This window comes from Eubalaena glacialis, chromosome 9 (assembly GCF_028564815.1).
Source record: "Eubalaena glacialis isolate mEubGla1 chromosome 9, mEubGla1.1.hap2.+ XY, whole genome shotgun sequence".
NCBI lineage: Eukaryota > Metazoa > Chordata > Mammalia > Artiodactyla > Balaenidae > Eubalaena > Eubalaena glacialis.
The window spans coordinates 22500132-22526656 of NC_083724.1; the positions used below are offsets into that span (position 1 = coordinate 22500132).

At 40.8% G+C, this 26525-nt stretch overlaps 1 protein-coding gene across 2 annotated transcripts in view; it reads left to right on the forward strand.

Moving 5' to 3' along the window:
- Positions 1-26525, forward strand: part of SUSD1 (sushi domain containing 1) — a 124065-nt gene that overhangs the window by 8071 nt on the left and 89469 nt on the right. The window contains exons 2-5 of one of the 2 annotated variants that reach the window (XM_061201030.1): positions 3316-3429; positions 6090-6245; positions 17329-17481; positions 18130-18309. In XM_061201030.1, coding sequence (XP_061057013.1) covers positions 3316-3429; positions 6090-6245; positions 17329-17481; positions 18130-18309 — 603 coding nt within the window. The remainder of the gene's footprint in view (positions 1-3315; positions 3430-6089; positions 6246-17328; positions 17482-18129; positions 18310-26525) is intronic. The other variant, XM_061201031.1, reaches the window with a different exon arrangement.

Sequence of the window (26525 nt, forward strand, 5' to 3'; positions counted from 1 at the left end):
AGAAGCTTCAGCTGAGGTCCCTCTACCTCTGGAAACCACTTTCTCTTCTGCAGGTGGTGTGGGAAGCCCTTGGTAGACTGGCACACATGTTGTCCTTTTCGCCAGTATGGGAAACAAGCATTTATTGAGCCAAACATGACAGGTGCTGTCCTTGGGGCTACACTTATGCTAAATTATTCCTAATGGATCATTAAAACAGGTACCCTAAGAATGAAGTGTCAGAACATTAGAGGGAAAGGACTTCAGGGGCCCTTGAATCCCTGCTACTCAAAATGTAGTCCACATGGCAGCTTGTTAGAAATGCAAAATATAGGGTCTCACCCCAGACCAACTCAATCAGAGCCTGTGGTTTAACAAGATCAGAGCCTGTGGGTGGTACTACTCTGCTTCTTAATATTTCGTGTTTATTAGATTCTCTCAACTGTTACATGAAGTAATCATTTTCTATCTAATGTAAGTTTCTGGAACTGGATGGATATAAAAATGCTGCCATCTTTATAAAGATAAGTATTCCATATAGGAAAAAAATCAAGCATCTTATCATTTTATTGTTTATTTCATTAGTATAGTGTTTGTGTCAATAGAAAAAAAGAATACAGATACATACATATATATGTATAACTGAATCACTTTGCTGTACACCTGAAACTAACATAATACTGTAAATCAACCATACTTCAAAAAAAAAAGTTTAGCGTTTATATCTATTATTGCACTGCCCGCACACGCTGGGGTGAGTGTTCATCATTATATGGTTGACCACAGCTGGGTTTGTGGAGGTGACCCAGGACCCATTATTTAGAAGGTATTTCCAGGATTTTGGTTGCATGTGATTATGGATTGACAGTGTCCTTATGGTACTGTTTTAAAATGTTGTGTATTAAAATGTTAAAATGGTTAAATAGATTTACCCCATATTGGTGGACATTTAGTATGGGGACCCATTCTCCCTTCAGCTCTGTCTGTTGCCCCTATAATCAGGAGCCTTCCTGGTCTGTTTTCTCCAGGTTGTAAAACTCCATCTTATGCCAGGGTGAGTTAGGGGATCTGAGCATCTAACTACTCCTCCATATTTTCAACTTGTTCCTTAACTCTCAGCCCCTACCCTTTATGCTTGCCTTCTGGGGTGCTAAGTGACTCCATTCCTGAGCCTTTCAAGTTGGCTTTTATTTACGTTTTAAATTTTATTTTAATTAATTTCCCCTCCCTCCCTCCTTCCTTCCCTCCCTCCCTCCCTCCCTCCCTCCCTTCCTTCCTTCCTTTCCTTCCTTCCTTCCTTCCTTGGCTTTTACTTCTTCCTCTCAGGCAGTTCCCATATGTCCATCTCTTTCATCTTCTGAAATATTGTCAACATCCTTGTCTGCTGTCATCTTCTCTCCCAGGGTTTATACCTTTCTGGTCCTTGATTTCATTTTTAAATTTTTGGGTGAGGGTTGCAAGTGTATTAAATCTGCTGTGTTTAACTGGAAGTCTTTCATTTGTAATTTAAAAGAAATTGTTATGTATTTTTTGTTACAAGCTCTTTCTTATTCCTAATGTTGTATGTTTGTATATACCCTTTTTTCCTTTACTGGTCTTGAGTTTTGACTACTGGTCTTTATGATGCACTGACTTTGGCAAAAGTTTTTTGTTTTTCCAATGAATTTGAATATATTTTCTAATTCTTTAACATCTTTTTAATCTTTACTGAGTCCTAACCACCCCCCTCATAAACCCCTATTTTGTTTTTTCCTTTTTTTCAAGCTTCTTGTATTAAAATTTTAGTTTCCCCCATCCCCCCAGCTGCCTGCTTTTCTTTCTCTCTTTTAAAATATAAAAACATGTCAAACTCAGATTTTCTGGTGTAGATAAGCTTTTATGTCCGGTATTAAACATTTCAATGTTGATATCCTCTTTGCCCCAAGAATTATTTAGGAGAGTGTTCTGTAGTTTCCAAGTAGGTTTTCTTTTGGGAATGCAAGTCTTATGTTTTATTTTGTAGTTTTATTACATTATCACATGGTAGTCAGTATGACCTCTATAATTTCTACTTTTTTGAAACTTGTTGCATTTTTCTTTATGGTCTGGGATATAATAAATTTTGTAAATATCCTATGGTTAATTTAGTATTAGTGATAAGCATGGCTTGTCTCATTTTTGTGTTATATTTTGTTTAAAAAAAAAAAAAGCAAGCATGGTTAAGAGAATTTATATATATCCCTTTCTCAGTTGGTTTCATGCCTAGAGCGGCCGGAGAGCTAAGTCTTTATTACCTGGGTGGTAATGGGGCCAAGACTAAGATGAAATTCCATGCTGATATGTTCTCCTTACTAGGCCACTCCTGATATTACAGACACTGGGAATGCAACACAGTATCCCACATAGCCTCGGGTAGAAATTCTTGTTTGATCTTGGGCCATGTATCACCATCTGGTAGATTTGAATGTTTCAGGAATTTTAGCCCCAAACATTTTTGCTGCTTATCTAAATAATTGGGATCTGGTCATCCTGCTGGGAGCTGGCTGTTATCTCACTGACATTTTAAACACATTCACCACTGTTTCCCTAAAAGGAAAATGGATAGGGCAATAGATGAGTTCTTCTCCCTTCCATTTGCTTTTTAAGTTGTAGGTAGTAGGACTGCAGTTTCCTTTATCCAGTTGGTCAATAAAAATACAGTGAATGTTTATACCATGCCATAATGATGTATGGGCAAATGACATAATCCCTGTCCTTGAGAAGCTCGTTCATAATAGCAAGCTGGGAAGACAGAGGTGGAATAGAATATACTGACAAATTAATATGATTGATATGGAAATGTACAAGTGTTAGGGGAGCACAGAGGAAGATTTAATTTTCCTCAAGAATGGAGGAATGCGGAATACCTCAGGGAGAGTGTGATGATTAAACTGGGTCTTGAAATAAGAATAGGTGCTAGTTGGACAGAGAAGGAAAGATAAGCAGTCTAGACGAAGGGAACATCGTGACTATGGCATGACAAAAGACAGTGGCTAGCATGTATGTATGGAAAAGAGTAGTTGGCCTCTTGCCTGGAGAACACTGTGTGTATTTGGGTTTGGGAGCAGTGAGGCTGCAGGAGTTAGTCTGGGGTTAGACGGATAAGAGCATTGATTGCCAGGTAGAGGGATTTGCACTTTACTCCATGGGCAATGGGTAGCCATTGCAGGTTTCTAAGGATGGGATAAGGTCTACCCTTCATAATATTGGTATTCAAATTTTGGTTCTCCATTTTAACTGTTTATTACCCAAAATGTGACTCACCTAGAGTAGGTGATTGAAATGTTCTTTTCCTGATATATATAATTTATGATTCAGCTTTAGATGTCTGTGCCACTTGCCATGAACATGCTACCTGCTTGCAAAGAGGAGGGAAGAAGATGTGTGTTTGCAAATACGGATTTGTGGGCAATGGGAGGACTCAGTGTATTGGTAAGTTCTGAATCCTGGGTTAAGTTGAAAAGTTGAGTCAAGAAACAAGATTCTCTAGAGTTAAAGAGTTGATGTCCTTGGGAGGAAAACATTATTTTGTTCATGTGTTTTTATTACAAGAAGTTTTGTCAATTATAATAAGTCTTTGTTTTAGTGTTGAGATGTATCCTTTCTCTAGCGTTTCCAAGGAATTATCCCTCATGTTAGAGGTCATTGAACTTGAATCTCTGGAAACTCTCTGACCTAACACAGATTTGAAATCTGTTTAACTTAACTCGAGTGAGTATTGCATTTTTTAATTTCTCTAGTTGTTTTGATAGGAAACTATTTAGTACCATGGGGAAAAACAAAACACAATTGCCAACTTTTTGGCTGATTGGTGAAATACTGTTGCTTTGAGTCTCATGTCTACCAGAATCCATCCTCCAGATTTTTTGTAGTTGTGACCCTTTAGGGTCTTGGATGACTTAAAGAAATACAGAGACCTTTAGGCTAGAAACATCTGGGATAATTTTTTGTCTCATAGCATTCACCATGCCATGAGAGTCAGACAATACCCAGGTTCAAGCCCCATTCAGAGAGAGGGAGAGTTTCATAGTAACTTTGTAGTAGTGAATGTTAAGATAATCACAGTTTTCTCCCAGCAACCATGTTACCTGCAGTAAAAATATAGATAGTTTTGCCTTGTAGCTGTGGATTGACAGTATATACAGCCTTGTTATGGTATCTTTGTTTTTGTTTTGTTTTGTTTTTCCTCCCTAAAGAAAAATGGCAATTAAGTCCTGAGTTAAAAAAGTCATCTTCTACTTCACAGGTACACGTTTTCACAATCACACACCATTGCCCGTTCCTGCAGGCTGGAGTTGGGCCTTCTTGACCCTTCTCTCTTTAGAATTCTGCCCATAAGATTCTTCCCCCACTGCTTACGAGCAGGTGCTTGGAAATGAAGTTGGGATTGGGGAGCACGGACAAGCCTTTTCTACTCCCTCCCCTACTGAAGTCCTCCTTTCATGAAAGCTCACTGCGATCTTGATTATTCTTTGACTTCTGAACAATAGAAACTTCTCGGAATGGGTGGAGGGGGCTTTATTAATTTATGTAGTACTTGCTCCCAAACACTAGACACTGCATATCCCAGTACTTGGCCTGATGAGACCATGCCGTAGGTTACAGGTAAGATCATAGGTGTGCCAGAGGTGCTATAACATGGTATTACATCTAGGGACCTAAGAATTCTAGAATCCCATACAAACCCAGATGTCCCTTCTGATGAAGTCTGCAGGGGAGATACACCTCAGAAACAATGGCAAAGGACAGGAATATTCCATCTTATGCACAGGTGGACTTGTATCTGAAACCCCCGTGCCCTGCTCAGTAAGCTGGACTGATTGGACACTTGGCCTGGCAATGCCTTGAGGGTCTGTTCTGCTAGTCTGAACTCTCATGCAGATCTTACCACAGACGGTTTTAATGATGAATAGTGTTCCAGGTTTAATTAAATTTAAAAAAAGATAATATAAGAAAAATGAAAAAAAAAAACCCCACCAGATTTTGAGTGGGGCTGGCGGGGGGCAGGGGGGTTGGCTCTTGAGTTAGCAGGAATGGAGTGCAATTGTGGGAGGTGACTGAACTGCTTTGAGGGAACCAGTAGTGGAATAAAACACTAAATAACAGACAAGAAAACTCCAGTTCATAAGTTGATGACATCCCCCCACCAAAAAACTAGCTGGTTAGATCAGCTCTCAAAGGATGCAAAAGAAGTTGGTCACAGGAGTTTCCTCTGATGGTAGAGGTTAGGGCAGAGTCAGCAAACTGGAGCTTGGGGGCCAAACTTCACTGCCGCCTGTTTTTCATTGCTAATTTGTTTACCAATTGTCTGGGACTGCTTTTGTGCTCCAAAGCATGGATGAGCAGTTGCAATTGGAGACCTATGACTGGCCTTTGACAGAAAAAGTTTGCTGACCCCTGGGCTGGAGGACAGAGATGGGAGGGAGGTTTACTTTCATTTTACATTGATGTCAAATTGTTGAATTAGAAATGCTCGGGGCAGGTTCTGTGGTCTCATCAAGCATCCCATGTTCCAGCCCCTCCTCACTGGGTGATTTACATTATTTATATGGATCACTGACGGTTAGCAGGAGCTGCTCCTGCCTCAATATTAGCCCTGCCCCTGGATGAGGCTTGAGCACTAATTCCATTGTGTCTCCTGGTAACTCAGAAGTAACAAATTTTCCAGTTAATCATTGGATGTAAAATCATCCTACTCTGGTTTTCGTTAAAAAAAAAAGCAAGAGAATGGTTGGGCTGGAAAAGTGGGATTCTGTTGGATTTGTTTCCCCAGGCCTATGACAAGATCTTTTTACGTGTGGAGAAGTTCAAAAAGCATTCCCTTCTCCCAAGCTTCAAATAAGATGGACTATCAGATTGAGATGTTGGGTTTCTCTTGTGGTTTTGTAATACACCTGGTGCGAGACTACGAGGGGCCCGTGTCCTGTAGTCTGAGAAGCATAGTGAGAGGAGAAGAGGCTGGGGAAATCGATCTTTCTGCTGTTGTCACAGAATATTGATTCTCAAGTCCATAACACAGGAGAACAGTCTGGGTGGTTGATCGTGGTATGGATTGACAGCCCTTTCTGTGCGTTGTCTCAATGTATCAACAGATAAAAATGAGTGCCAGTTCGGAGCCACTGTGGTCTGTGGGAACCACACATCTTGTCACAATACACTCGGAGGCTTTTATTGCATTTGCCTAGAAGGATATCGAGCCACAAACAACAACAAGACGTTCATCCCCAATGACGGCACCTTTTGCACAGGTACTCGGGAAGGGGGCTGCAGTGATGGCAACATGGTGATGGCAGGACGGTGCCTGGTACCTGGGATGTGGAAGAGGGTGAGGGTGGGGACAGGACATAGTGTGATTTAAGGGAGGGACTCTCCTTTGTCTATGAGGGAAATTTGGATTTGGACTAAGTATTAGTTAATATTAGGGAATTATTGTTCACTTTGTTAGAGGGAATAACTGTACTGGGGTATTTAGGATAATATTCTTATTTTGGGAGCTGCATGCTGAAGTACCTAGGGGTGTTATTATGAAGTATCTAGTGTTATTTTATCTGTAAGGTACTTTAAATGGCAAAATGTGAACGATTGTTGAATCTTGGGGGTAGGGGTGGGACTAGGGGAGACTGTAATATTCTTTTTCTTGTTCTGTGTGTTTGAAAAGTTTTATAACAAACAACAAGGGGGGGCTCTCCGAGATGGTGTGCCATCTGCAGTTTCCTTGAAGTGACTCTGGTACCCGCCAGCTCTGTGCACACTGCCCAGGGGGTGGGCCCTGTGATGCAGCAGCATGCTGCACCTGTTAGAGACGTGGGCTTGTCTCCTGGAGGAATAAGTTGAGTGAGGAGTGAATAAGTCGAGCTTTTAGGACCTCAGTAGCTTTGAAGGTCAGATTTTGGGCATATGTTGGTCAAATACAAGGGGTGAGCAAAACCCTCCTAATTTTCAGTAGCTCCTGTATTATCTGAACTCTATTTACAGCCTGTCATGATAATATAGCTCTTAGGTTTTCTAAGAAAATCTTTGAACAGTAATGAAGAGGAAAGGCAGGAAAAGACTCCTGGTTCTAAGATGGCTTTGCATAGTCTTAATGACTCTCCTTAAAAGCTTTGTGATATTTAAAGGTTTGGGGGAGAAAAAAAGAGAGGAAAGCATTTTTTATCTTTGTACCCACCAGGAACCACAGGTTTTGATGCTCCGATTCATTCTCCCTCTTGACCTGTACCAAGGTAAAAATCCCTCAAAGGGGACATTTGATTTATTCTTGGCATGAATGAACACATTCCCTCAAAGAAAACATTTTACAATATCTTGTTGTTTTAGGTAGCAAATTACTTGCTACATGATTGCAGAAGTGCAGTGTTGCAGAATTAAATTAGGTGCCTTAAAAAAAAAAAAAAAGATACTAATAAAAAAAAAAGAACCTCAGGACTTCGCTGGTGGTCCAGCGGTTAACACTCTGTGCTCCCAACTCAGGGGGCCTGGTTCGATTCCCGGTCAGGGAACTAGATCCCGCATGCTGCAATTAAGAGCCCACATGCCTCAAGGAAGATCCTGCTCAGGGCAACGAAGATCCCGTGTGCCACAACTAAGACCTGGTGCGGCCAAATAAATAAATAAATATTAAAAAAAAAAAAAAAAACAACCCTTACAAGATGATGATCTGGTGTTCAGTTCATTCAATATATTTACATTTTTCATGCACTTCCTATGTGCCAAGGCTATGCTAGTGGGAGGTGACGGCAGACAGCTAATTTCGTATAAAGTGTTAGTCATAGGTAAGCAAAGGGCCCTTTCCAGAATCCAGAATCTGTGGGGGCACTTACCTTGGAAGTGGGTGAGAGACTGGAGGACGTGATACCTGAAATTGTGTTTTCAAGGCTGTGGGAGTTTGACAGGAAAAACTTTTGTAACTGTATATATCAGTATAGTTTCCAAGAATGCTTTCTGTTTTTAAAAAGGTAAGAAGAAGAAGAAGAAGAAGAAAGAAATATTTTATGCAAGATCCAAATAGATGTCAACCTAGGAAGAACCAATCTTCCTGGAATAAAAACCTGATCTAGGCTCTGCTTCTATTTATTCTACTCCTTGTAATTATTTAGTGACCTTCCCCTTTAAAAAAAAAAAATTGAGATATAGTTCACAAACCGTAAAATCTACCCTTTTGAAGGGTACAATTCAGTTGTTTTCAGTATAATTCACAAAGTTGTGCAATAATCTCCACTATCTAATTTTAGAACATCTCATTAACACCAAAAAGAAGTCCCATATCCATTGGCAGTTATTCCCATGACCTTTTTTTTTTTGAGGTCCCCATTTATCACTTTGTAAAAGCTGATTGATGACTTTTCCTGATGACACTGAGTTTCTTCCATAATCACAGTTGCCACAGAAACATCAGTGTCTTTATTTTTTTTTTTAAGAGTATGAAGAGGTAAGTTTTCCTCACTCTCTTTTAATTAATTAATTATTTATTTCTTTTTGGCTGTATTGGGTCTTCGTGTCTGTGCGAGGGCTTTCTCTAGTTGCGGCAAGCGGGGGCCACTCTTCATCGCGGTGCGCAGGCCTCTCACTATCGTGGCCTCTTTTGTTGCCGAGCACAGGCTCCAGACGCGCAGGCTCAGTAGTTGTGGCTCACGGACCTAGTTGCTCCGCGGCATGTGGGATCTTCCCAGACCAGGGCTCAAACCCGTGTCCCCTGCATTAGCAGGCAGATTCTCAACCACTGCGCCACCAGGGAAGCCCATCAGTGTCTTTAGGTGGGGCAGAAGCTTAGCAAGTTTTGGGGTATCAGCAGTTATCCATTGCTTGCCTGGAACCAGAAGATTGTGAATCCTAGTTCTTGAATTCTGAGAAATCCTGGAACCTGGTGTTTATTGTACTCTGCAGAGCTCAAGTCAAGTTCAGGAGCTTGTTGCAGGTAGGCCTCTGGATGTCACTGCGTATAGATGAGGAATGAGTTGCAGGGGTTCTAGTGCTGGAGAACCTGCAGATATTCTGGCCCCCAGGCTGTCCCCGGAATGACTCCTGGCGATCATGGAAACTTTGCTATGAGCCATAACCCAGAGGAAGAAGCTCTGTGGTACTTGTGGTGTGAGGGCATTCCAAAATGCCAGAGGCCTTGACAAAGGTGCCATTGTCCCTCTTTGGGAGTGATGGGGCCATGCCTGGGTTCCTCCTGCAGTTTATCATCTCCCATACTTTCCCTGCCTTTTGACTTGAGTGGGTCAAGAGTAAGTGGAGATGGACTTTCCTGGTGGTCCAGTGGGTTGGAATCCGTGCTCCCAATACAGGGGGCCCTGGTTCGGTCCCTGGTTGGAGAACTAGATCCCACATGCATGCAGCAACTGAGAAGCCCGCATACTGCAACTAAAGATCCTGCATGCCGCAACTAAGACCCGGTGCAGCCCAAATAAATAAATTAAAAAAAAAAGAGTAAGTGGAGAGATATGAGACTGATGTGAAACTAAGGCTCAGGGCTGTCATCTCCCTACCAGCATGACTCCAAATAGGCATGGCCCTGGTGTGTGTGCCAAATAGGCATAGACCCCAGTGTTCAGGGTCTGCTGAAAACTGCAAAATACTCTTTCTGTGCCTTTGAATTCCTCAGCTCTTGGGAATCCATCTTGACTCTATTGACAACAGCAACATTCTTTTTCATAAGCTCGTTTCCTGCAGTATAAGGGCCTGATGCCATTTCTTCTAGAGAAATGTAACAGCACTTCAGCTTTGGCTGAGAAATGAGAAAAATGGGGGTTGGGTGTGTGTGGGGGGGGGAAAGAACCTGGAGGGAGTGAATGCTATGCTTTGCCATTCGTCATTTCCTGGAACCTGCTGCCCCAAACCTGTATCCCATAGGTCTGCCCATGGTGAAGTAAACACCTTCATTCCTACACGTAAATCACTACCACAACCGAGACCAGTGTAGTCTGTTGGTGTCTCTCCCAGGTCAGGAGCCTTGTTTTCCACGTGAGCCTTTGCCCACAAGCTTCTCAGCTGCCCTGTTGTTTCGGGTCCCGGAGCAGCCTGCTGTGGTCTCAGACACAAATGCTCAGCCCCATCGAGATGCTGCTTGCTCGACGTGGGCTGCGCTCACTAGCCTCGCAGCCATCCTGAGATTTCTCCCAGTGTTGTCTCCAACAGAACTTTGCTGCCCAAATCCCAGTCCTTTGTTTTAGCTGGATTTATTCCTAGAGTCATGTTTTACCACTCTGGAAGAAAGAAGAAGGAAGGAAGGATAAACCCAAGGGAAAAATCACACTGGGGACATGTTGCTCGTTACTGCCCAGAGCAGTGCTCATAGCCATTAGCTCCTTGCCTTACTCCCTGTGGCATCCCCTGCCTCCTGCTTAGGTATCCAACTGTGGTGGGTGACGGCCTCAGGCCCCTGCTACTGCCCCAGTGCCTTGGAAGGAGAGGCCAGATTCTCAATCAAAAGATGGTTAAAACAAAGCTCCATCCCCCCAAATGCCAGAGGCCTTGACTAAGGCACCATTGTCACTCTTGGGGAGTGATGGGGCCACGCCTGAGCTCCCCCTACAGGTTAACATCTCCCACCCTTTACTCTTGCCTCTTACTTGCTCAAGCCGCAGGATATAGATAACCCAGGTTCTTTCCAAAGGCCCTGTTGAGTATAGTAAAATATATACACAGGGTTCTTTTTTACTCTATTAATTTAAAGTTTTGGGAGGAGTAATAGGGACAGGAGCTGGGCTTAAGTTTATTTCTGAACTATCTGTAAAATAGGCTTTCCTAAGCAAACTATCAATATTAGCAAGATTGTGAAGGAAATGCTTAACCCTTTAAGTTCAGGCTCTTTGCTCATGGCCAACGCATCCCTGAGCATGAATATGGTTTTTTAAAAAAAAATATTTATTTATTTATTTTGGCTGCACCAGGTCTTAGTTACATGGCACGTGGGATCTTTAGCTGCGGCATGTGGGATCTACCGACCAGGGATCGAACCTGGGACCCCTGCATTGGGAGCCCGGTGTCTTACCCACTGGACCACCAGGGAAGTCCCCATGAATATGGTTTGAAAATGGTTTTCCACTTATTCAGCTACTGCTTTTGCAAAAGTTATGTGTCAAAAAAGGATGGAGCTGTTACCCTAGGATGAAGCTCTGGAATAGAGTCTGGGTGAATGGGTCATTTACTTCTTTTTTTTTAAATTGAAGTATAGTTGATTTACAATGTTGTGTTAGTTTCAGGTGTACAGCAAAGTGATTCAGTTATATATATATGTGTGTATATATATATATAACTTTATATATATATATATTCTTTTCCCTTATAGGTTATTACAAAATATTGAGTATAGTTCCCTGTGCTGTACAGTAAATCCTTGCTGGTTATCTATTTTATATGCAGTAGTGTATATATGATAATCCCAAACTCCTAATTTATCCCTCCTCCCCACTTTCCATCATTTACTTCTGATTATAATGATCCAAAATTGTTCTTGCCAGAAGGAGACAGAAGAATAAGTCAATATTTTCCCCCAGAGAAGGAATATAGCTTTATTTTGTCCATTTATTTAAAAAAAATACTTATGTAGAAAAGTCAAGCAATTATGGACACATATAAAGGAGAAAGAAAAAAAAGTTACCTAATATTAACCCAGAGTCAACAACTCTTTTTTTTTTTTTTTTTTTGTGGCTGTGTTGTGTCTTCACTGCTGTGCGCGGGCTTTCTCTAGTTGTGGCGAGCGGGGGCTACTCTTTGTTTCAGTGCGCGGGCTTCTCATTGAGGTGGCTTCTGTTGTTGCAGAGCACGGGCTCTGGGCGCGTTGGTTTCAGTAGCTGCAGCATGTGGGCTCAGTAGTTGTGGCTCGCGGGCTCTAGAGCACAGGCTCAGTAGTTGTGGCGCACGGGCTTAGTTGCTCCGTGGCATGTGGGATCTTCCTGGACCAGGGATTGAACCCGTGTCCCCTGCATTGGCAGGCGGATTCTTAAGCACTGAGCCACCAGGGAAGTCCCTGAATGGAATTTATTACATGACTGTACCATGTTACTTAACTCATTATTTTTTCCCCTATTGTGATTGTTTTTCTGTTTTTTGCCATTATAAGAAATGCTCTAATGAGCATTTTTGTACTTACATTCTTACAAGTAATTATCTCCTTGTTATAAATTCCAGAAAATAATTTCTATGTCAAAGGGATACCTACACATTTTACATTTTGATACATAGTGCCAGACTGTATTCCAGAAAGTTCATACCAATATTCTCTCTCACTAATCATTTCATGAAGGTCTTCATTTCTTCACATCCTTGCCAACACTGGATAATATCAATAAATGATATGAATTTAACAATTCTGATTTTAAATGGGTGTTTGTGTTCCTCTAATGTGGCTTCTTAAGATGTAGGTTTCTGAGCTGAACTTGGCATTTGAGGAGGGAAAGTGGCCTCTGTCTTAGAGCATTTAGATCTAGTGCAACAAGCCATGTGGCCACTCCCCTGATTCCAGCCAAGAATCCCGTGACAGTGAGTGTATGCATGTGCACGCTCATTGCTCATGGTCAGGGTCAGGGTTATGAAGGAGTGGCTTGTGCTCCAGGGAGAACTGAGTCAGTAGAGAGGCGAGGTCCATTCACTTATTAGCTAACACGTACTGAGGACCAAAGGTCAGCCAGGCACTGTGCTAAGTGCTTTCCACATGTTTTATTTAATCTCTGCAAAAAGACCTACTATAATTAACTTCATTTTACAGAAGTGATTTGGAAAGGTCAAGGAACAGGTATTAGTACAACTAGTAAGTAGCAGAATCAGTTCTCAAACCTGGGTCTGTTTGACGTTCAAATCCATGAAAAGACTTTAAATATAGAACACCAGGGCCCTGGCACGAGGTCAGAGTGTCCTGCTCGTTTTTGCTACTTTCTACCAAGGAGTTGTTCTGGCTGTGGGTAAAATTAAATAATCCTATATATAGAATGGGCCATAGGGAATTTTCTCCCTTGATTAGTTAAGTATGTTAATAAGGTTGCTAAGAACGTTTTTTCCTCACAAGCAAACATGTTGTAACCTTGGACACCCCATGGAATCTACCACTACGTGGAGAAGCTGTTCTGATAAATTTAATGTGTTTATCCAGCCAAGATTCTAGAAGTTTATTTATTTATTTTTAAAATTTATTTATTTATTTAATTTATTTTTGGCTGTGTCATGTCTTAGTTGCGGCAGGCAGGATCTTTGTTGAGGCATTTGGGATCTTTCGTTGCAGTGCGCAGGCTTCTCTCTAGTTGTGGTGTGCAGGTTTTCTCTTCTCTAGTTGTGGCCCGCAGGTTCCATAGCGCGTGGGCTCTGTAGTTTGCGGCACACAGTCTCTCTCGTTGAGGCATGTGAGCTCAGTAGTTGTGGCGTATGGACTTAGTTGCCCCGCGGCATGTGGGATCCTAGTTCCCCGACCAGGGATCGAACCTGCATTCTCTGCATTGGAAGGTGGATTCTTCACCACTGGACCACCAGGGAAGTCCCTCTAGAAGTTTAGAAAAGGGCTGGTTTGTGAGCATTAGGAGGTAGCAGGGGATTAAAAGTCAAAATCGTGTCGTACTCATCTCAGTGATACAGGGTAGATACATCTAGACATCCTTAAGGCAATTGATATCTTTGACAATCTCTGTGGACAAGACAGAGAATTGTTGATTGGATGATGGTACAATTAGACTGTAAAGGGAGAAAGAGTGTGGCATAGTGGTTAAGAATAAGGTCTGAGAAGCCAGATGTCTGGCTTCTGATCCTGGCTTTTGCACTGCTTAGCCTGTGTGACTTCAGTCCAGTTAACCATTCTATGCTTCAGTTACTTCATCTGTAAAATGGGGATAATGATAGCATCAACCTCCCAGAGTTATTGTGAGGATTAAATAAGATGGAAAATAATCAGTAATAAATAATGAAGTGTTTAGAACAGTGCTTGGCATGTGCAAGATGACATGCAGGAGTTATTGTTATTAACAATCATTATAACAATTATTGTTATTAGGCTGTTGAATGATTGTACACAAAGCAAACTGATTAATACCTATAGTGACTCATACAGAGCTAATCAGTATCTAGAAACTCCAAGTCTTTTCCATACCACTGCATCTTTGCCTTATAATACTTGAACCCCTTATTTTTAGCAGTCTACTGAAAAATTCATTTTTCCCACTCACTATCTTTGAGCAGTCTGAGGCAGGGGGACATGGCTTCTGTGTTAAAGGTATATACATAAACGCATTTTACAAATTCCTCAGTGGAATAAAAAAATCTTGATAAGCTAAAATGATGGATCTAATCTAGGAACACATGTTAGATCCTGCAGTGTTGAAATCATTTCTAAAGTTTGTACTAGCTTGAGATTGATTTTATTTTATATTACTTTTAAGAATCCTTTCTTAACAATTACCCAAACCTCCATGATTCTGTTATCAACAATTGTTTGTTTTACTGGTTTCATTTCTTACCACTCTTTGTTGTGTTTTATGATGTCTTCCCCTTTCTTGACATTATTTATTCTGATGTTTTTCACTGGCTCGAGTATTTTCTCAAAATCTTTTTCAGAAAGGAAATGTCAGTAGTGTAGTTCTTGAGATCACTCATGTTCTAAAATGTCATTCCTTTGCTTAGATACAGCACGATGTTTTGCTCTCTTTTCCTTAGGTCTCTGTAAATATTACTCCAGTGCTATCTAGCATTTAGTGTTTCAGACAAGAAGTCCTGGGTCAGATTGGTTCTCTTTTCCTCATAAATTACCGTTCCTTTCTCTCAGGAGGTTTATAGATTTTTCCTTATTCCATGAAATTCAGAATGACTCATTTTTCAACATTCATGCCTGTCACCTTAAAAGGCTATTTGGATTTGAATACATAAGCCGAGAGATTTTTCTCTTGATATTAATTCTTATACATTTACTCCATTCTCTTCTGTAATTCCTTTTAAATAGATATTGAATATTTTAGGTCTGTCCTCATATTTTTTTGTCCCATAGTTTCTATCTTATATAATTAATATTTCTATGTTTTTTGGAGAATTCCTCAGGTTGAAATTTGTGAATTTATTTTCTAGCAGTGACCAACCTATTATTCAATGCCTCCATTGAGTTTTTATTTTTGGCATTCATATTTTGTTTTTAATTTCCAAGACTTCATTGTTTTCTCAGAACCTCCCCTCTTTTTCATTAATACAGTATCCTCTTAACCTTGTTTGGGCTTCACAGTCTCTTCGTATGTCAAGAGTGTCTTGGTTATTTCTTACTGCATAACCCCACTCCTCCCACCCCACCACTACCCCAAATTTAGCGGTTTAAAACAACAATTTATAATTTGTCACAATTCCATGGCTAGGTGGTTTTGTAATGTGTAGACATAGTCAGCTGGTGGCTGGGCGAGGCTGGGCTGCGCTGGCAGATGAAAGAAGGCCTCTCTAAGGTCTTCCCTGGCAGCCCAGTGGTTAAGACTCTGCGCTTCCCCTGCAGGGGGCGAGGGTTCGATCCCTGGTCGGGGAACTAAGATCCAGCATGCCGCCCGGTACAGCCAAAAAAAGAAGGCCTCTCTCACACATGGCTCAGGCCTTGATGCTGGCTGTTCACCAGGCCACTTTAGTTCTCCTCCATGTGGCCTCTGTCTTCACATGTCATCTCATCTTTAGGGCCTCTCTGAGTGGCCTCTCTCCCAAGCACGGATTTTCTTCAGCATGGACACTGGATTCTAAAAGAGGGAAAGAGGGGGACTTCCCTGATGGTCCAGTGGTTAAGACTTTGCCTTCCAATGCAGGGGGTGCAGGTTCAATCCCTGGTCAGGAAGCTAAGATCCCACATGCCTCACGGCCAAAATACCAAAACATAAAACAGAAGCGATATTGCAACAAATTCAATAAATACTTTAAAAGTGGTCCACATAAAAAAAAAATCTTAAAAGTAAATAAATAAATAAATAAATAATGAGGGGAAAAAGGAAGCTACCAGCCATCTTCTCAGGCTGGGTCCAGAGCAGGCACTGTGTTACTTCTGCCGAGTTCTATTGGCCAAAGCAAGTCTCAAGACCAGCTCAAGGGGAGGGGAAATGGATTGCATTCTTGATGGGAGGAGAAGCATGCAAGAAAGCAAGGAGAGGAATTGTTGACAGCTATCTCTGGAGCTGATCTCCCACAGAGTTCCCACAGTTTGCTGCCCTAAAGATGTAGGTTGATCAGAATTGGTAACTTGGGTCTCCTCCAGCAACTGAATGAATTACTGGTTCCCAGACAACAGTCAGGAAGCGATGAAGTGTTCCTTGGTCCAAAACCAAAAAACAAACCAATATAAAGAATGTAGTGGATTTTAATAAAATCACACTAAACAATTTAAAAGGATTCTGAGATTATATTCTTCCTTTTGGGGGGGGGTTGTTAAAATATTCTTTTTTTAAATGAAATCATAGTGCTAGTTTTTTTTTTAAAAGAAGTCTTTACTGGCAAAATAGAATATTGGCCACCTTATATCAGTCCTTCCAAAGTGACTGGGCTTTGAAATCCCAGAGTCTGGGAACAACCAGGCTTTCTTCAGTCACGATGCCCCCCTGTCCTCTGCCCCCCGATGGTTCTTGTAAATGTCCTGGAAAAAGTCCCCTTTTACTTAAGGTACTTTTCTTTCTCTAAATGAAATTGGTGTGTGTGTGGCTCTGATGGAGTTTCTAAAGTTTTAAATTTTGTTCACTAAGCCAGGTCTGGGGGGAAAAGACTGCTAACTGGCAGAGAGATTTCTTTTTCAGCCTCTGAATTATTGTGTGGTTTTTACTCCTGGACCTGCTACCACCGGCAATCTTCAGTCAAGGGGAAAAGTCGGCTAAGGAGCATGTCTTGTCCTTCTTGAAGGCTGTTTTAAGCCCTTCTAATCTTGGAAAAATTAGCGAGACCCTTCTGAGTTATCTTCTTTACATCTTGCTGCATTGTCCTATGCTCATGAGCTGGAAAGCATTTTTCACTCTGGTCTAAATTGTTTTGTATTAGGAGTTCTGCTTCAGATATTTTAGTATGAGGTTGAGGCTATCCTTATTTTATAGTAATTGAGTTTTTTTAGCATACTTTTTTGGGTTCATTTTGTTGGGTTGTTAGTGAGTTGGTGATACTTGTTCGTTTTTATAAATTTTCAGAACACATTGACAAATATTTATTGAGCACCTCTTAGTGCCTATGATGTGAAGGATACAGGAGAAGAACTCTTAAGGAGTAAAATAAAATTCATGATACAATTACAAACAAATGCATTCACTTATAAGTGTAGATTGGGAATGTGAGAAGTGGCTGTCACAATGTCCCCCCACTTATTTTCTTTTTTCTGTTTTTCTGTCCCTTCTTATATTTGGGATGGGTCTCAAGACATAGATGAGTGTGAGGTTTCCGGCCAGTGCAGGCATGGAGGACGGTGCGTGAACACTCATGGGAGCTTTGAATGCTACTGTATGGATGGATACTTGCCAAAGGGTGGGCCTGAGCCTTTCCATCCGACCAGAGATGCCACGTCGTGCACAGGTGGGTTTCTGCCAAAGAATGCAGCATCCGGAGGTGAGAGTCTGTTGGTGGTGACTTTCTCCTGCTCTGAGCCTAAGTCTGTGGGTCTGTGTTGGGGATGTGTGTTGGATCTGTTCCTTTGTACATGTATAACCTATGAAATAAAATAACAGTCAAGATAGAAGGGGCTATATTAAAAAAGCTAAAATTAGTATGCTTCGGGGATTTTGAGTAGTTAATAGATATTCAGATATTAACCATTATGTTAGATAGTAAACAGAGCTGATCTGGTAAGAGCCACCATCTCAAAAGTGACCAGGGAAGTTATAAAGGCCTATATATCTTAAGGTATTGTGCAATTCAGATGTTTTACTTTGTTGGGCTAGGCTTCTCCTCTTTAGTTAGTATGAATTAGTGAGGGTTGATTGCCAAATCCTTTCAGTTTTGTGCATGTATAGATGCTATTACCTGTGGAAGGCCAGAAGAATGAATAGAGACACTCATTGGAAACATGCCCAGAAGTCATGTGGAAATGAACCAGGCTATTTAAAATATGGCTCGGGTGTGTATAGGTGAGGGGAGAGGGCATGGGGTAGAGGTGGAGAGAGATTATGAATTTTGAAAATTCACATTCATATAGTAATGAGTTTGACGTTAATTTGTTTTCAGAAATAGACTGTGGCACCGCTCCTGAGGTCCCAGATGGCTATATCATAGGAAATTATACCTCTAGGCTTGGCAGCCAGGTTCGTTATGCTTGCAAAGAAGGATTCTTCAGTGGCCCAGAAGATACAGTTTCAAGCTGCACAGCCTTGGGCACATGGGAATCCCCAAAATTAAATTGCCAAGGTGAGTTTTCCAAAGGTCCAGCTTCCCAGCTTATACTGTCTTGAGATTGTTTTCGTATTTCTCTCTAAATCTCTCTTTGGAGTACTGAATGAATTAAATAAATCCAATAAATTCCTATTGTTTCTAATAGGTTTTCAGTTGATTCTCTTGATATTTACAGGAATAATATTTTATCATCTGTAAATAATGATAATTCCATCTTTTGTTTTTCTGATTATAAAAGTTATGTTTTTCTCTTGACTGACCACTTAGCTTGTGTTTTCAGAACAAAAATTTAGTAGTAGTATTGACTTTGAATATTCTTTTCTTATTCCTGACTTTCATGGGAGTGGTTTGAGTGTTTCATTATTCATTCATGATCTTGGCTTTTTGATGTTACATACATCTACTTATATTCTTATGTACACTGAGAGAGTGCTGTGAGCCAAGTGCTGTTCTAAGCATATATATATATGTGTATATATATATATATATATAGACTCATTCAATTACAATATCCCTGTGAGTGTGTGCTATTATTATCACATTTTACAGATGGGAAAACTGAGGCATGGAGAAGTTCAGTAATTTGTTTGAGGTTATCCAACTAGTGATAGAGCTGAAATGGGAACTTAGAATTCTAGTTTCTGAGATTGTGTGCTTAATCACTCTGGTATACTGCTTCCATTTTTGTGATGATGTTGGCTTTTGGTTTTTTTCTACTTTTGGCTTTCTCTCTCTTCATCATTTCACCAGTTTTTGACTATATGTACATAATATTGAGGAAGCCTTCATCTATTCCCATTTTACTGGGATTTAAAAAAAATCAGAAATGAGTTATTTTATCATGTCTTTTAGGCATGTATTAAGGTGATCATATATATTTTTTCTCGTTTTAACCAGTTATATGCTGGCTTATATTTCCTGATCAATACTAGTTGCTGGAATGGATTCTTCTGGGTCTTTGGTGTTTTTTTTCTTTTAATCGGGATTATATTTGCTAAATTTTACTTAGAAGTCTTGCATTGATATTCATAAGTTAGATTGGTCTATTTTCCTTTTCTATGCCATCTTTGTTGGTTTTGGTATTAATGTTATTCTAAATTTTGAGAAAAGAATGTGAAAACATTTCCTTCTTTCTCTATTCTCTGGAATACTTTAAAAATAGGATTTTTAAAGATTTCACCTAGAAAACCATCTGGATGTGGCACTTAGGGAGAGGCAGTCCTTGGGATAGTTAAAAAAAAAATTAATACTTACTGGTCCTGTTTAAGTTTCCTATTCTTGTTGATATCCATTTTGGTAATTTACATATTCTAAGAAAAATCATCTATTTCAAGTTTATTTTCAAATTTATTTGTAGAGAGAAGTGTAAGGCACTCACGTTTTTGATTTTCTGTAGATACAGTTATTTTATAATAGTGAAATATTGGAAACAATTTCAAATGTCTGTTGATAAGGAAATTGGTTAAATAAATCATAGCATGTACATAAAGTGGATATTTTGTAGCCAATAAAAATTATGTTGGGAAGAATCTTTATTGACATAGGTAAGTATTAACAGTATACTACTGAGTTACAAACTGTATGAATAACATGGTCTTAACTTTGAAAAATGTACATGCAAATGTACATGAAAATGTTTCATATGTACATGTATGTTTATGAAAAAGTTTAGAAAGCTATATATCAAAACGTTAACCATGGTAGTTTCCATTGGGAGGGATCCTGGATGATTTTTTTTTTTTTTTAATAAATTTATTTATTTGTTTTTTACTTTTGGCTGCGTTGGGCCTTCATTCTGTGCGGCTCTAGGCACTGGCTCTAGGCACCCAGGCTTCAGTAGTTGTGGCACGTGGGCTCAGCAGTTGTAGCTCGAGGGCTCTAGAGCGCAGAGTCAGTAGTTGTGGCGCACAGGCCCAGTTGCTCTGCGGCATGTGGGAATCTTCCTGGACCAGGGCTTGAACCCATGTCCCCTGCATTGGCAGGCGGATTCTTAACCACTGCACCACCAAGGAAGTCCTGGATGATTTTTATATTTCATATACTTTCTGTATTGAAGGAATTTTTTTAAATGTATTAGAAAAAGTAACAAAGTTGTTTCCATTTTGGAAAAAATAAAAAATAAAAGTTTTCAGTGAATTTATTGCGTAGCTAAGAAACCTCAGTGATGCACTTGGCTAAGTTAATCCTTTTGATATTCTGATTTGCAATTCAGGCCTTAAACACATTCTGATAATTATCATCCTGGGGGTTAAGACATTCTAAACGTACAATTGAGTTCTAACATTATCTTTCCATGGATCAATTAAAATACAGAACTTAGATTAAAATGTGCCATAATGCATTTCAAAGAACCCCCTAGAGATTTATATAAGAAACTCCATATAAGACAATTTGTATTACTTTGAAAATCAGTAGTCATCCGGATTATTGTACTGAGAATGTAGAAAGTTAATTTAGAGGAGAGTGCTTGTTCCATTTCCCAAAGAACTGTCATTTAGCAGGTCTTCACTTCTTTTTTCCCTCCTGTAATAACTGTTCCCTTCGCCTGCTGACACCCTCCCCCCTCTTCCTCCCCCGTTTCACCACATGGCCACCGGCTTCTCCTGGCTGTGCCTGCTTCTCTCTAAGCACAGCCCTTCTTATTTATCCCTCATTCTTCTCTGGGGCTCCAGAATCTGGGCTATGTGCCAGCCGGCACTGTATTTTTAGCTCAGCGTTATGAAGCCACAGGAATTGGGAATTCCACTAAAAACACGAGCAAACTGTGAACTTGGATGCTGAGGAGCAGGTACTTTTGAAAGGAGCAGCCGTGCGTTCCAGACGGCAGCGTGTGTGTCCGATAACGGACTTCCCCACCAGAGAAGGTACAGCTGGCGGCTCCTGTTGTTTGCCTTCTCCCAATTACCGTGTCCCTGGAGGCTCTGCTGCTGCCTTGGGGGAGGGGCATTGTGACACAAGTTCCCCACCTGAGCAGGCCTCAGAAGTGGATGTTGGAAGTGAGGATGAAATCTTCCAAAATGGGTAGGAATTTGTGGAAACATCCATCACACATTTCCATCCACTCTCTGGAAAAGACACAATCTCTAGCTTGCGTTTCCTATTATTTTGCTATTATTATTACTTTTTTAAACATTTTTCTGCTGAACATTTTATTTTTTAAATTTATTTATTTTTGGCTGTGTTGGGTCCTCGTTGCTGTGCACGGGCTTTCTCTAGTTGCGGCGAGCGGGGGCTACTCTTTGTTGCGGTGCGCGGGCTTCTCATTGCGGTGGCTTCTCTTGTTGCGGAGCACGGGCTCTAGGTGGCAGGCTTCGGTAGTTGCGGCACACGGGCTCAGTAGTTGTGGCTCGCGGGCTCTAGAGCGCAGGCTCAGTAGTTGTGGCACACGGGCTTAGCTGCTCTGCGGGATCTTCCCGGACCAGGGATCGAACCCGTGTCCCCTGCATTGGCAGGATTCTTAACTACTGCGCCACCAGGGAAGTCCCTTATTATTATTATTTTTTTGATTTTCAGAGAAGGTGCCAGTTGTAAGTGACAGCTTAAAGAATTTGAGTTTTTATAATTCAACCAAGCCAGGAGCAAGGTGAGGGAATCACTTTAACTGTGTTATCATTAGCAACAAATCCGGAGTCTGGCATACTTGTTAGATCCTGTGACTAGGTAAGTCTGGAGTCTGGGAGCAGAGTAAAGACAGGTACACCACGAACTATTCTATAAGGGTGAACTCCTAAGTATGATGTGAGAAGAATGGGTAAAGACTAAGAGAGTTCAGGTGGGGAGATTGGGTGGTTCATGGAAGGGGTGGCATTTGTGTTCTTTCCTTTGGTAGTTTGCCTCCCATGGAAGGGTCCAGTGATGAATGGTTTGCAGTGTAGGCAGACCAGTTGAGGGTTCCGGGACTATCTGTCTTCCAGATTTTCTTCCCATCCTTTTTGGGGCCTTATCTTCCCTTCGGGCTGGGAATTCTCACCAGCAGTGTGTCTGGCACTGAATAGTCCCTTTAAGAATCCGCTTCCACGCTTACTTCTTCTTCTTAAAACCTTTCTGAAAACAGTGAAATGGCCACTGCACTTAGAATAAAATCCAAACTCCTAACCATGGATTTTGAAGCCAACAGGGGTTTGTCCATCATTCTCTCCCAACCAGTATGTCAATCTCTTATCAGCTTCAGGGCCTTTTCCCTCTACTTGAAATAATTGCCAACCTGTTTTAAAAATTGTTATTGTGGTAAAATACACATAATATAAAGTTTACCATTTTAACCATGTTTACGTGTACAATTCCATGGTATTAAGTGCATTCACAATGTTGTGCAATTAACACTGCTGTCCCTTTCCAGAACATTTTCATCATCTCAAAACAGAAACTCTGTACCCATTAAACAAGAACTCCCCATTCCCTCCTCCCTCTAGCCCCTGGTAACCTCTGTTCTACTTTCTGTCTCTGTGAATTTGTATTGTAGGTACCTCATATATGTGGACTCATACAATACTTGTCTTTTTTATATCTGGCTTATTTGACTGAGCATAATATTTTCAAGGTTCATCCATGTTATAGCATGTATCAGAACTTCATTCCTTTTTTTTCCTTTCAATTTTATTCAGATATAATTGACACACAGCGCTGTGTAAGTTTAAGGTGTGCAGCATAATGATTTGACTCACATACATCATGAAATGATTATGACAATGAGTTTAGTGAGCATTCATCATCTCATATAGATACAACATTAAAGAAATTAAAAAATGATATTTTTTTCCTTGTGATGAGAACTCTTAGGATTTACTCTCAACAATTTTCATATGTCATGTTGTACATTTCATCCCTAGTACTCATTTATCTTATGAGTGGGAGTTTGTACCTTTTGAAGAATATCATTCCTTTTTCAGGCTGAATAATTTTCTACTGTATGTGTACACCACATTTTATTTATTCATTCATCTGTTGAGGGAGGCTACCTGCTTTCTGCACAGGAAGCTCCTTCTCATCTTTCAAGTTTCAGCTGAAATGTCATCTCTGACATTCTCTTGCTTAGTACACAACACGTCAGTATATTATTTATCATTATGTTCATGGTTTTTATCAGTCTGCCCTACTGGGCTGTAAATCTGGGTGCTCAGTGACCATGTAGTTTTCTTCAGTATCATCTCTTCAGCACCTGGCACAGTGCCTGGCATATCTAAGCCCTGTAGAATCACCCCCAAAAGGTGGCCCAGATGACGGCAGGCATAGTGGAATTGGCTTCCGGACTGCGTCCCAGCTTGTCCTGTGGCTGAGCCTTGCTGAAACCCTGGCTTCCTCTTTTGTTTCACCCCTCAAGCTTCATGTCCTGTCCTGATTCCACACCTTCTTACTCTGTCTTCTGCACCTTCATGCTTGCTTCTCACCTGGCATGACATTCCTATGCTGTGATAAACCAAAAACAAGGCGCTGGGGCTGACTCTCGGTTTCCCCATATCCACGCATGTGGCCCTTGCAGGATGGATGGCCCAACCTTGTGGAATGATTTCAGAGGCAGTTTCTTCTTTGAGTTGGTTAACAAGAGTGGGACGTGGTTTCTTAAGTCCACTCATAGCAGAGCCTGATTCTCTAGAGGTGACCAGCACTTGAAGGTTTACAAGGTTTTCCATAAACATTGTGTTATTTGCTCTTTAAAAATGCCTTCTGAGGTGATTAATAGGTTGGCATTATTTCCCATTTCACAAATATTCCATTTACAACCAATAATGGGTATTATTCCCATTAAGAACCAGAGCAAGGAAGTGGCTTACCTTATGTCACTAGCTTATGTATCAAGTTGAGAACCCAAAGCACTTTTCCAGAAGGCAAATTCCATATAGAAGTAGCCTTAGTGAGCCCTGGAGGTGGGAGGCAATGATGAAAAGCTCCATCCAGAAGGATATTTCTTGTTGCTGAGTCAACTCTTCATCTTTTAAGATTTTCTTAGTGGAGCCAAATCTCCTCTCTGCATAGTTGGGGAGGGTTTGAAAAGGCTTTGACAAAAGTTGGAATGCAAATGAGTGCATTCAGAGGAGGAGTGGCAGACAAGGTTCACTGTACTGCTGCCTCTGAATTTTTAGTAGTGTCTGAGGGTTCTGGGACCACATCCGTGCTTAGCAGGGAAGAGTGCTGTGATTGGCTCCTGATATCCACCTGGGTGAGGGAGGTTGGCCTGGCAGCACACTCACCTTGTGTTTAGCATCTGTGTTCCAGGTGATGGGAGTTTTCTCCTTTGAAATCGATTTTCTGGTACCTCACCACATACTGGTCTTTAAAAACTGTCTTGACCTGCTGCATGCAACAAATCTCTTGTGTGACCCTTTTGCCAAGTAAATGCCATTAAACATGTCACTTACAAATGGTTGGAGCCACTTGAGTGTGCAAAATGAATGATGACATTGGTTATAAGACTCAGGGTGATGACACATGAGCTTTAGAATCAGAAAGTCTTGTGTGAGTTTTGGCTGAGCTGCTTACTGGTTCCATCACCACCTCTAAACTTCTGTAAACTCAAGTTTCCTTCTGTAGAAGGGGAGAAAATTGTTGTCACCCTATAAAGCTATTATGAAGATTTAATGACATAATGATAAAAAGCACTTGGCATTGTGCTTGATGCGGAATAGCTGCTGGATAAGTGTTTGCCATCATAATAAGAGAGTCATAATCTAGTGGGGAGTGGCAGGTAATGTTTCTAACGAAAATTCAAGGTCTTTCTGAAACTTCCCTAAGTGGGAAGGTCTAAAATTTTTTAGCTTTCGCTTTACCTTATTTATTTTTTAAATAGAAATCCATTTTTAATTTATTTATTTTATTTATTTATTTATTTTTGGCTGCATTGGGTCTTCGTTGCTGCACGCGGGCTTTCTCTAGTTGTGGCGAGCGGGGGCTGCTTTTCGTTGCGGTGCACGGGCTTCTCATTGTGGTGGCTCCTCTTTGTTGTGGAGCACGGGCACTAGGCGCGTGGGTTTCAGTAGTTGTGGCTCGTGGGCTTTAGAGCGCAGGCTCAGTAGTTGTGGCGCACGGGCTTAGCTGCTCCGTGGCATGTGGGATCTTCCCAGACCAGGGATCGAACCCGTGTCTCCTGCATTGGCAGGCAGATTCTTAACCACTGTGCCACCAGGAAAGCCCTGTTTATTGGTTTTTGATTCAAATATTCTATTTACAGCTAGAACATTAAAATGAAGAGTTTTAATGTTATTTTTTTTAAAAAAGAAAGATTCCTATGCAGCTCAAAGCATCAAAAACCATTTCACCTCTATGAATGAAAGATCTTTTTAAGAGACATGCTGATAAACTCTTGTTTCTTTTCTTCCAGCACTCACTCTTTTACCTACCCTATCACCTCCTCTGCAGTTTCTGAAGTGTTCAGATTCTAGCCGTTTCCCTATTAGATACTATTTGTTGACAGTAAGTGTTTTAATGTGAAATGGAAAATTTTCTTTTTCCTCCAAATGATCTATGAATACGATCTGAAGGAAATGTATTATTAGTTGAGGTTAAAGTTCATGGGAAACTTTAGAATAAAAAAATCCATCAAAAAGTAATTTTTTTCTTTCTACTGTCTTAAGGGCAAGTACACTTTTTGTTACTAAGGGGCTTAGTTACAACCGTTAATAAGCTTTCAACACTTTTGAAAATGTGCTTCAGGGAATGCTATAACCCTCCCATTTCCTTTTGATGACTGTGATAACATTGTCTAAATTCAAGTAGCCACATATTGCGATGTTAGATTCCAACGCCAACATCAGTGATGTACGTAATTTAATGCCCAAGTGATCCTGGATTGAGGGTCTAACTAAATTTGGCCAACTCAGAACATGCCATTAAGTGCATGAAACTTTGTCATAAGGTTACGCTTTCAGCCTTATTCCTTAGGCCATATTTCTTACATATAAACTTCACCAAAATTTATGTTCCTAATAACTCACATGACTACAGGGGATATTCTAAAGATATAGAATATAGACACAGCCCACAAAGAGCTTACTGTTAAGAGGGGAAGAGAACATTTTTACAAATGAAGAAAGTATAGGTATAAATGCTGAATTCTCCGATCTAGAACATGAATGTAGTGTAGACTCTGGTATTCATCTGCCTAGACTGTGGCCCTTACCACCTACCGTGTTGCACTAAATTCCAGGTGTTACATAAACCTTCTGATCTGATCCTAAGGCACAATAGAGACTTCTTCCTATTATTGCTGGGTAAAGATGCACACTGGCTTTAATGTG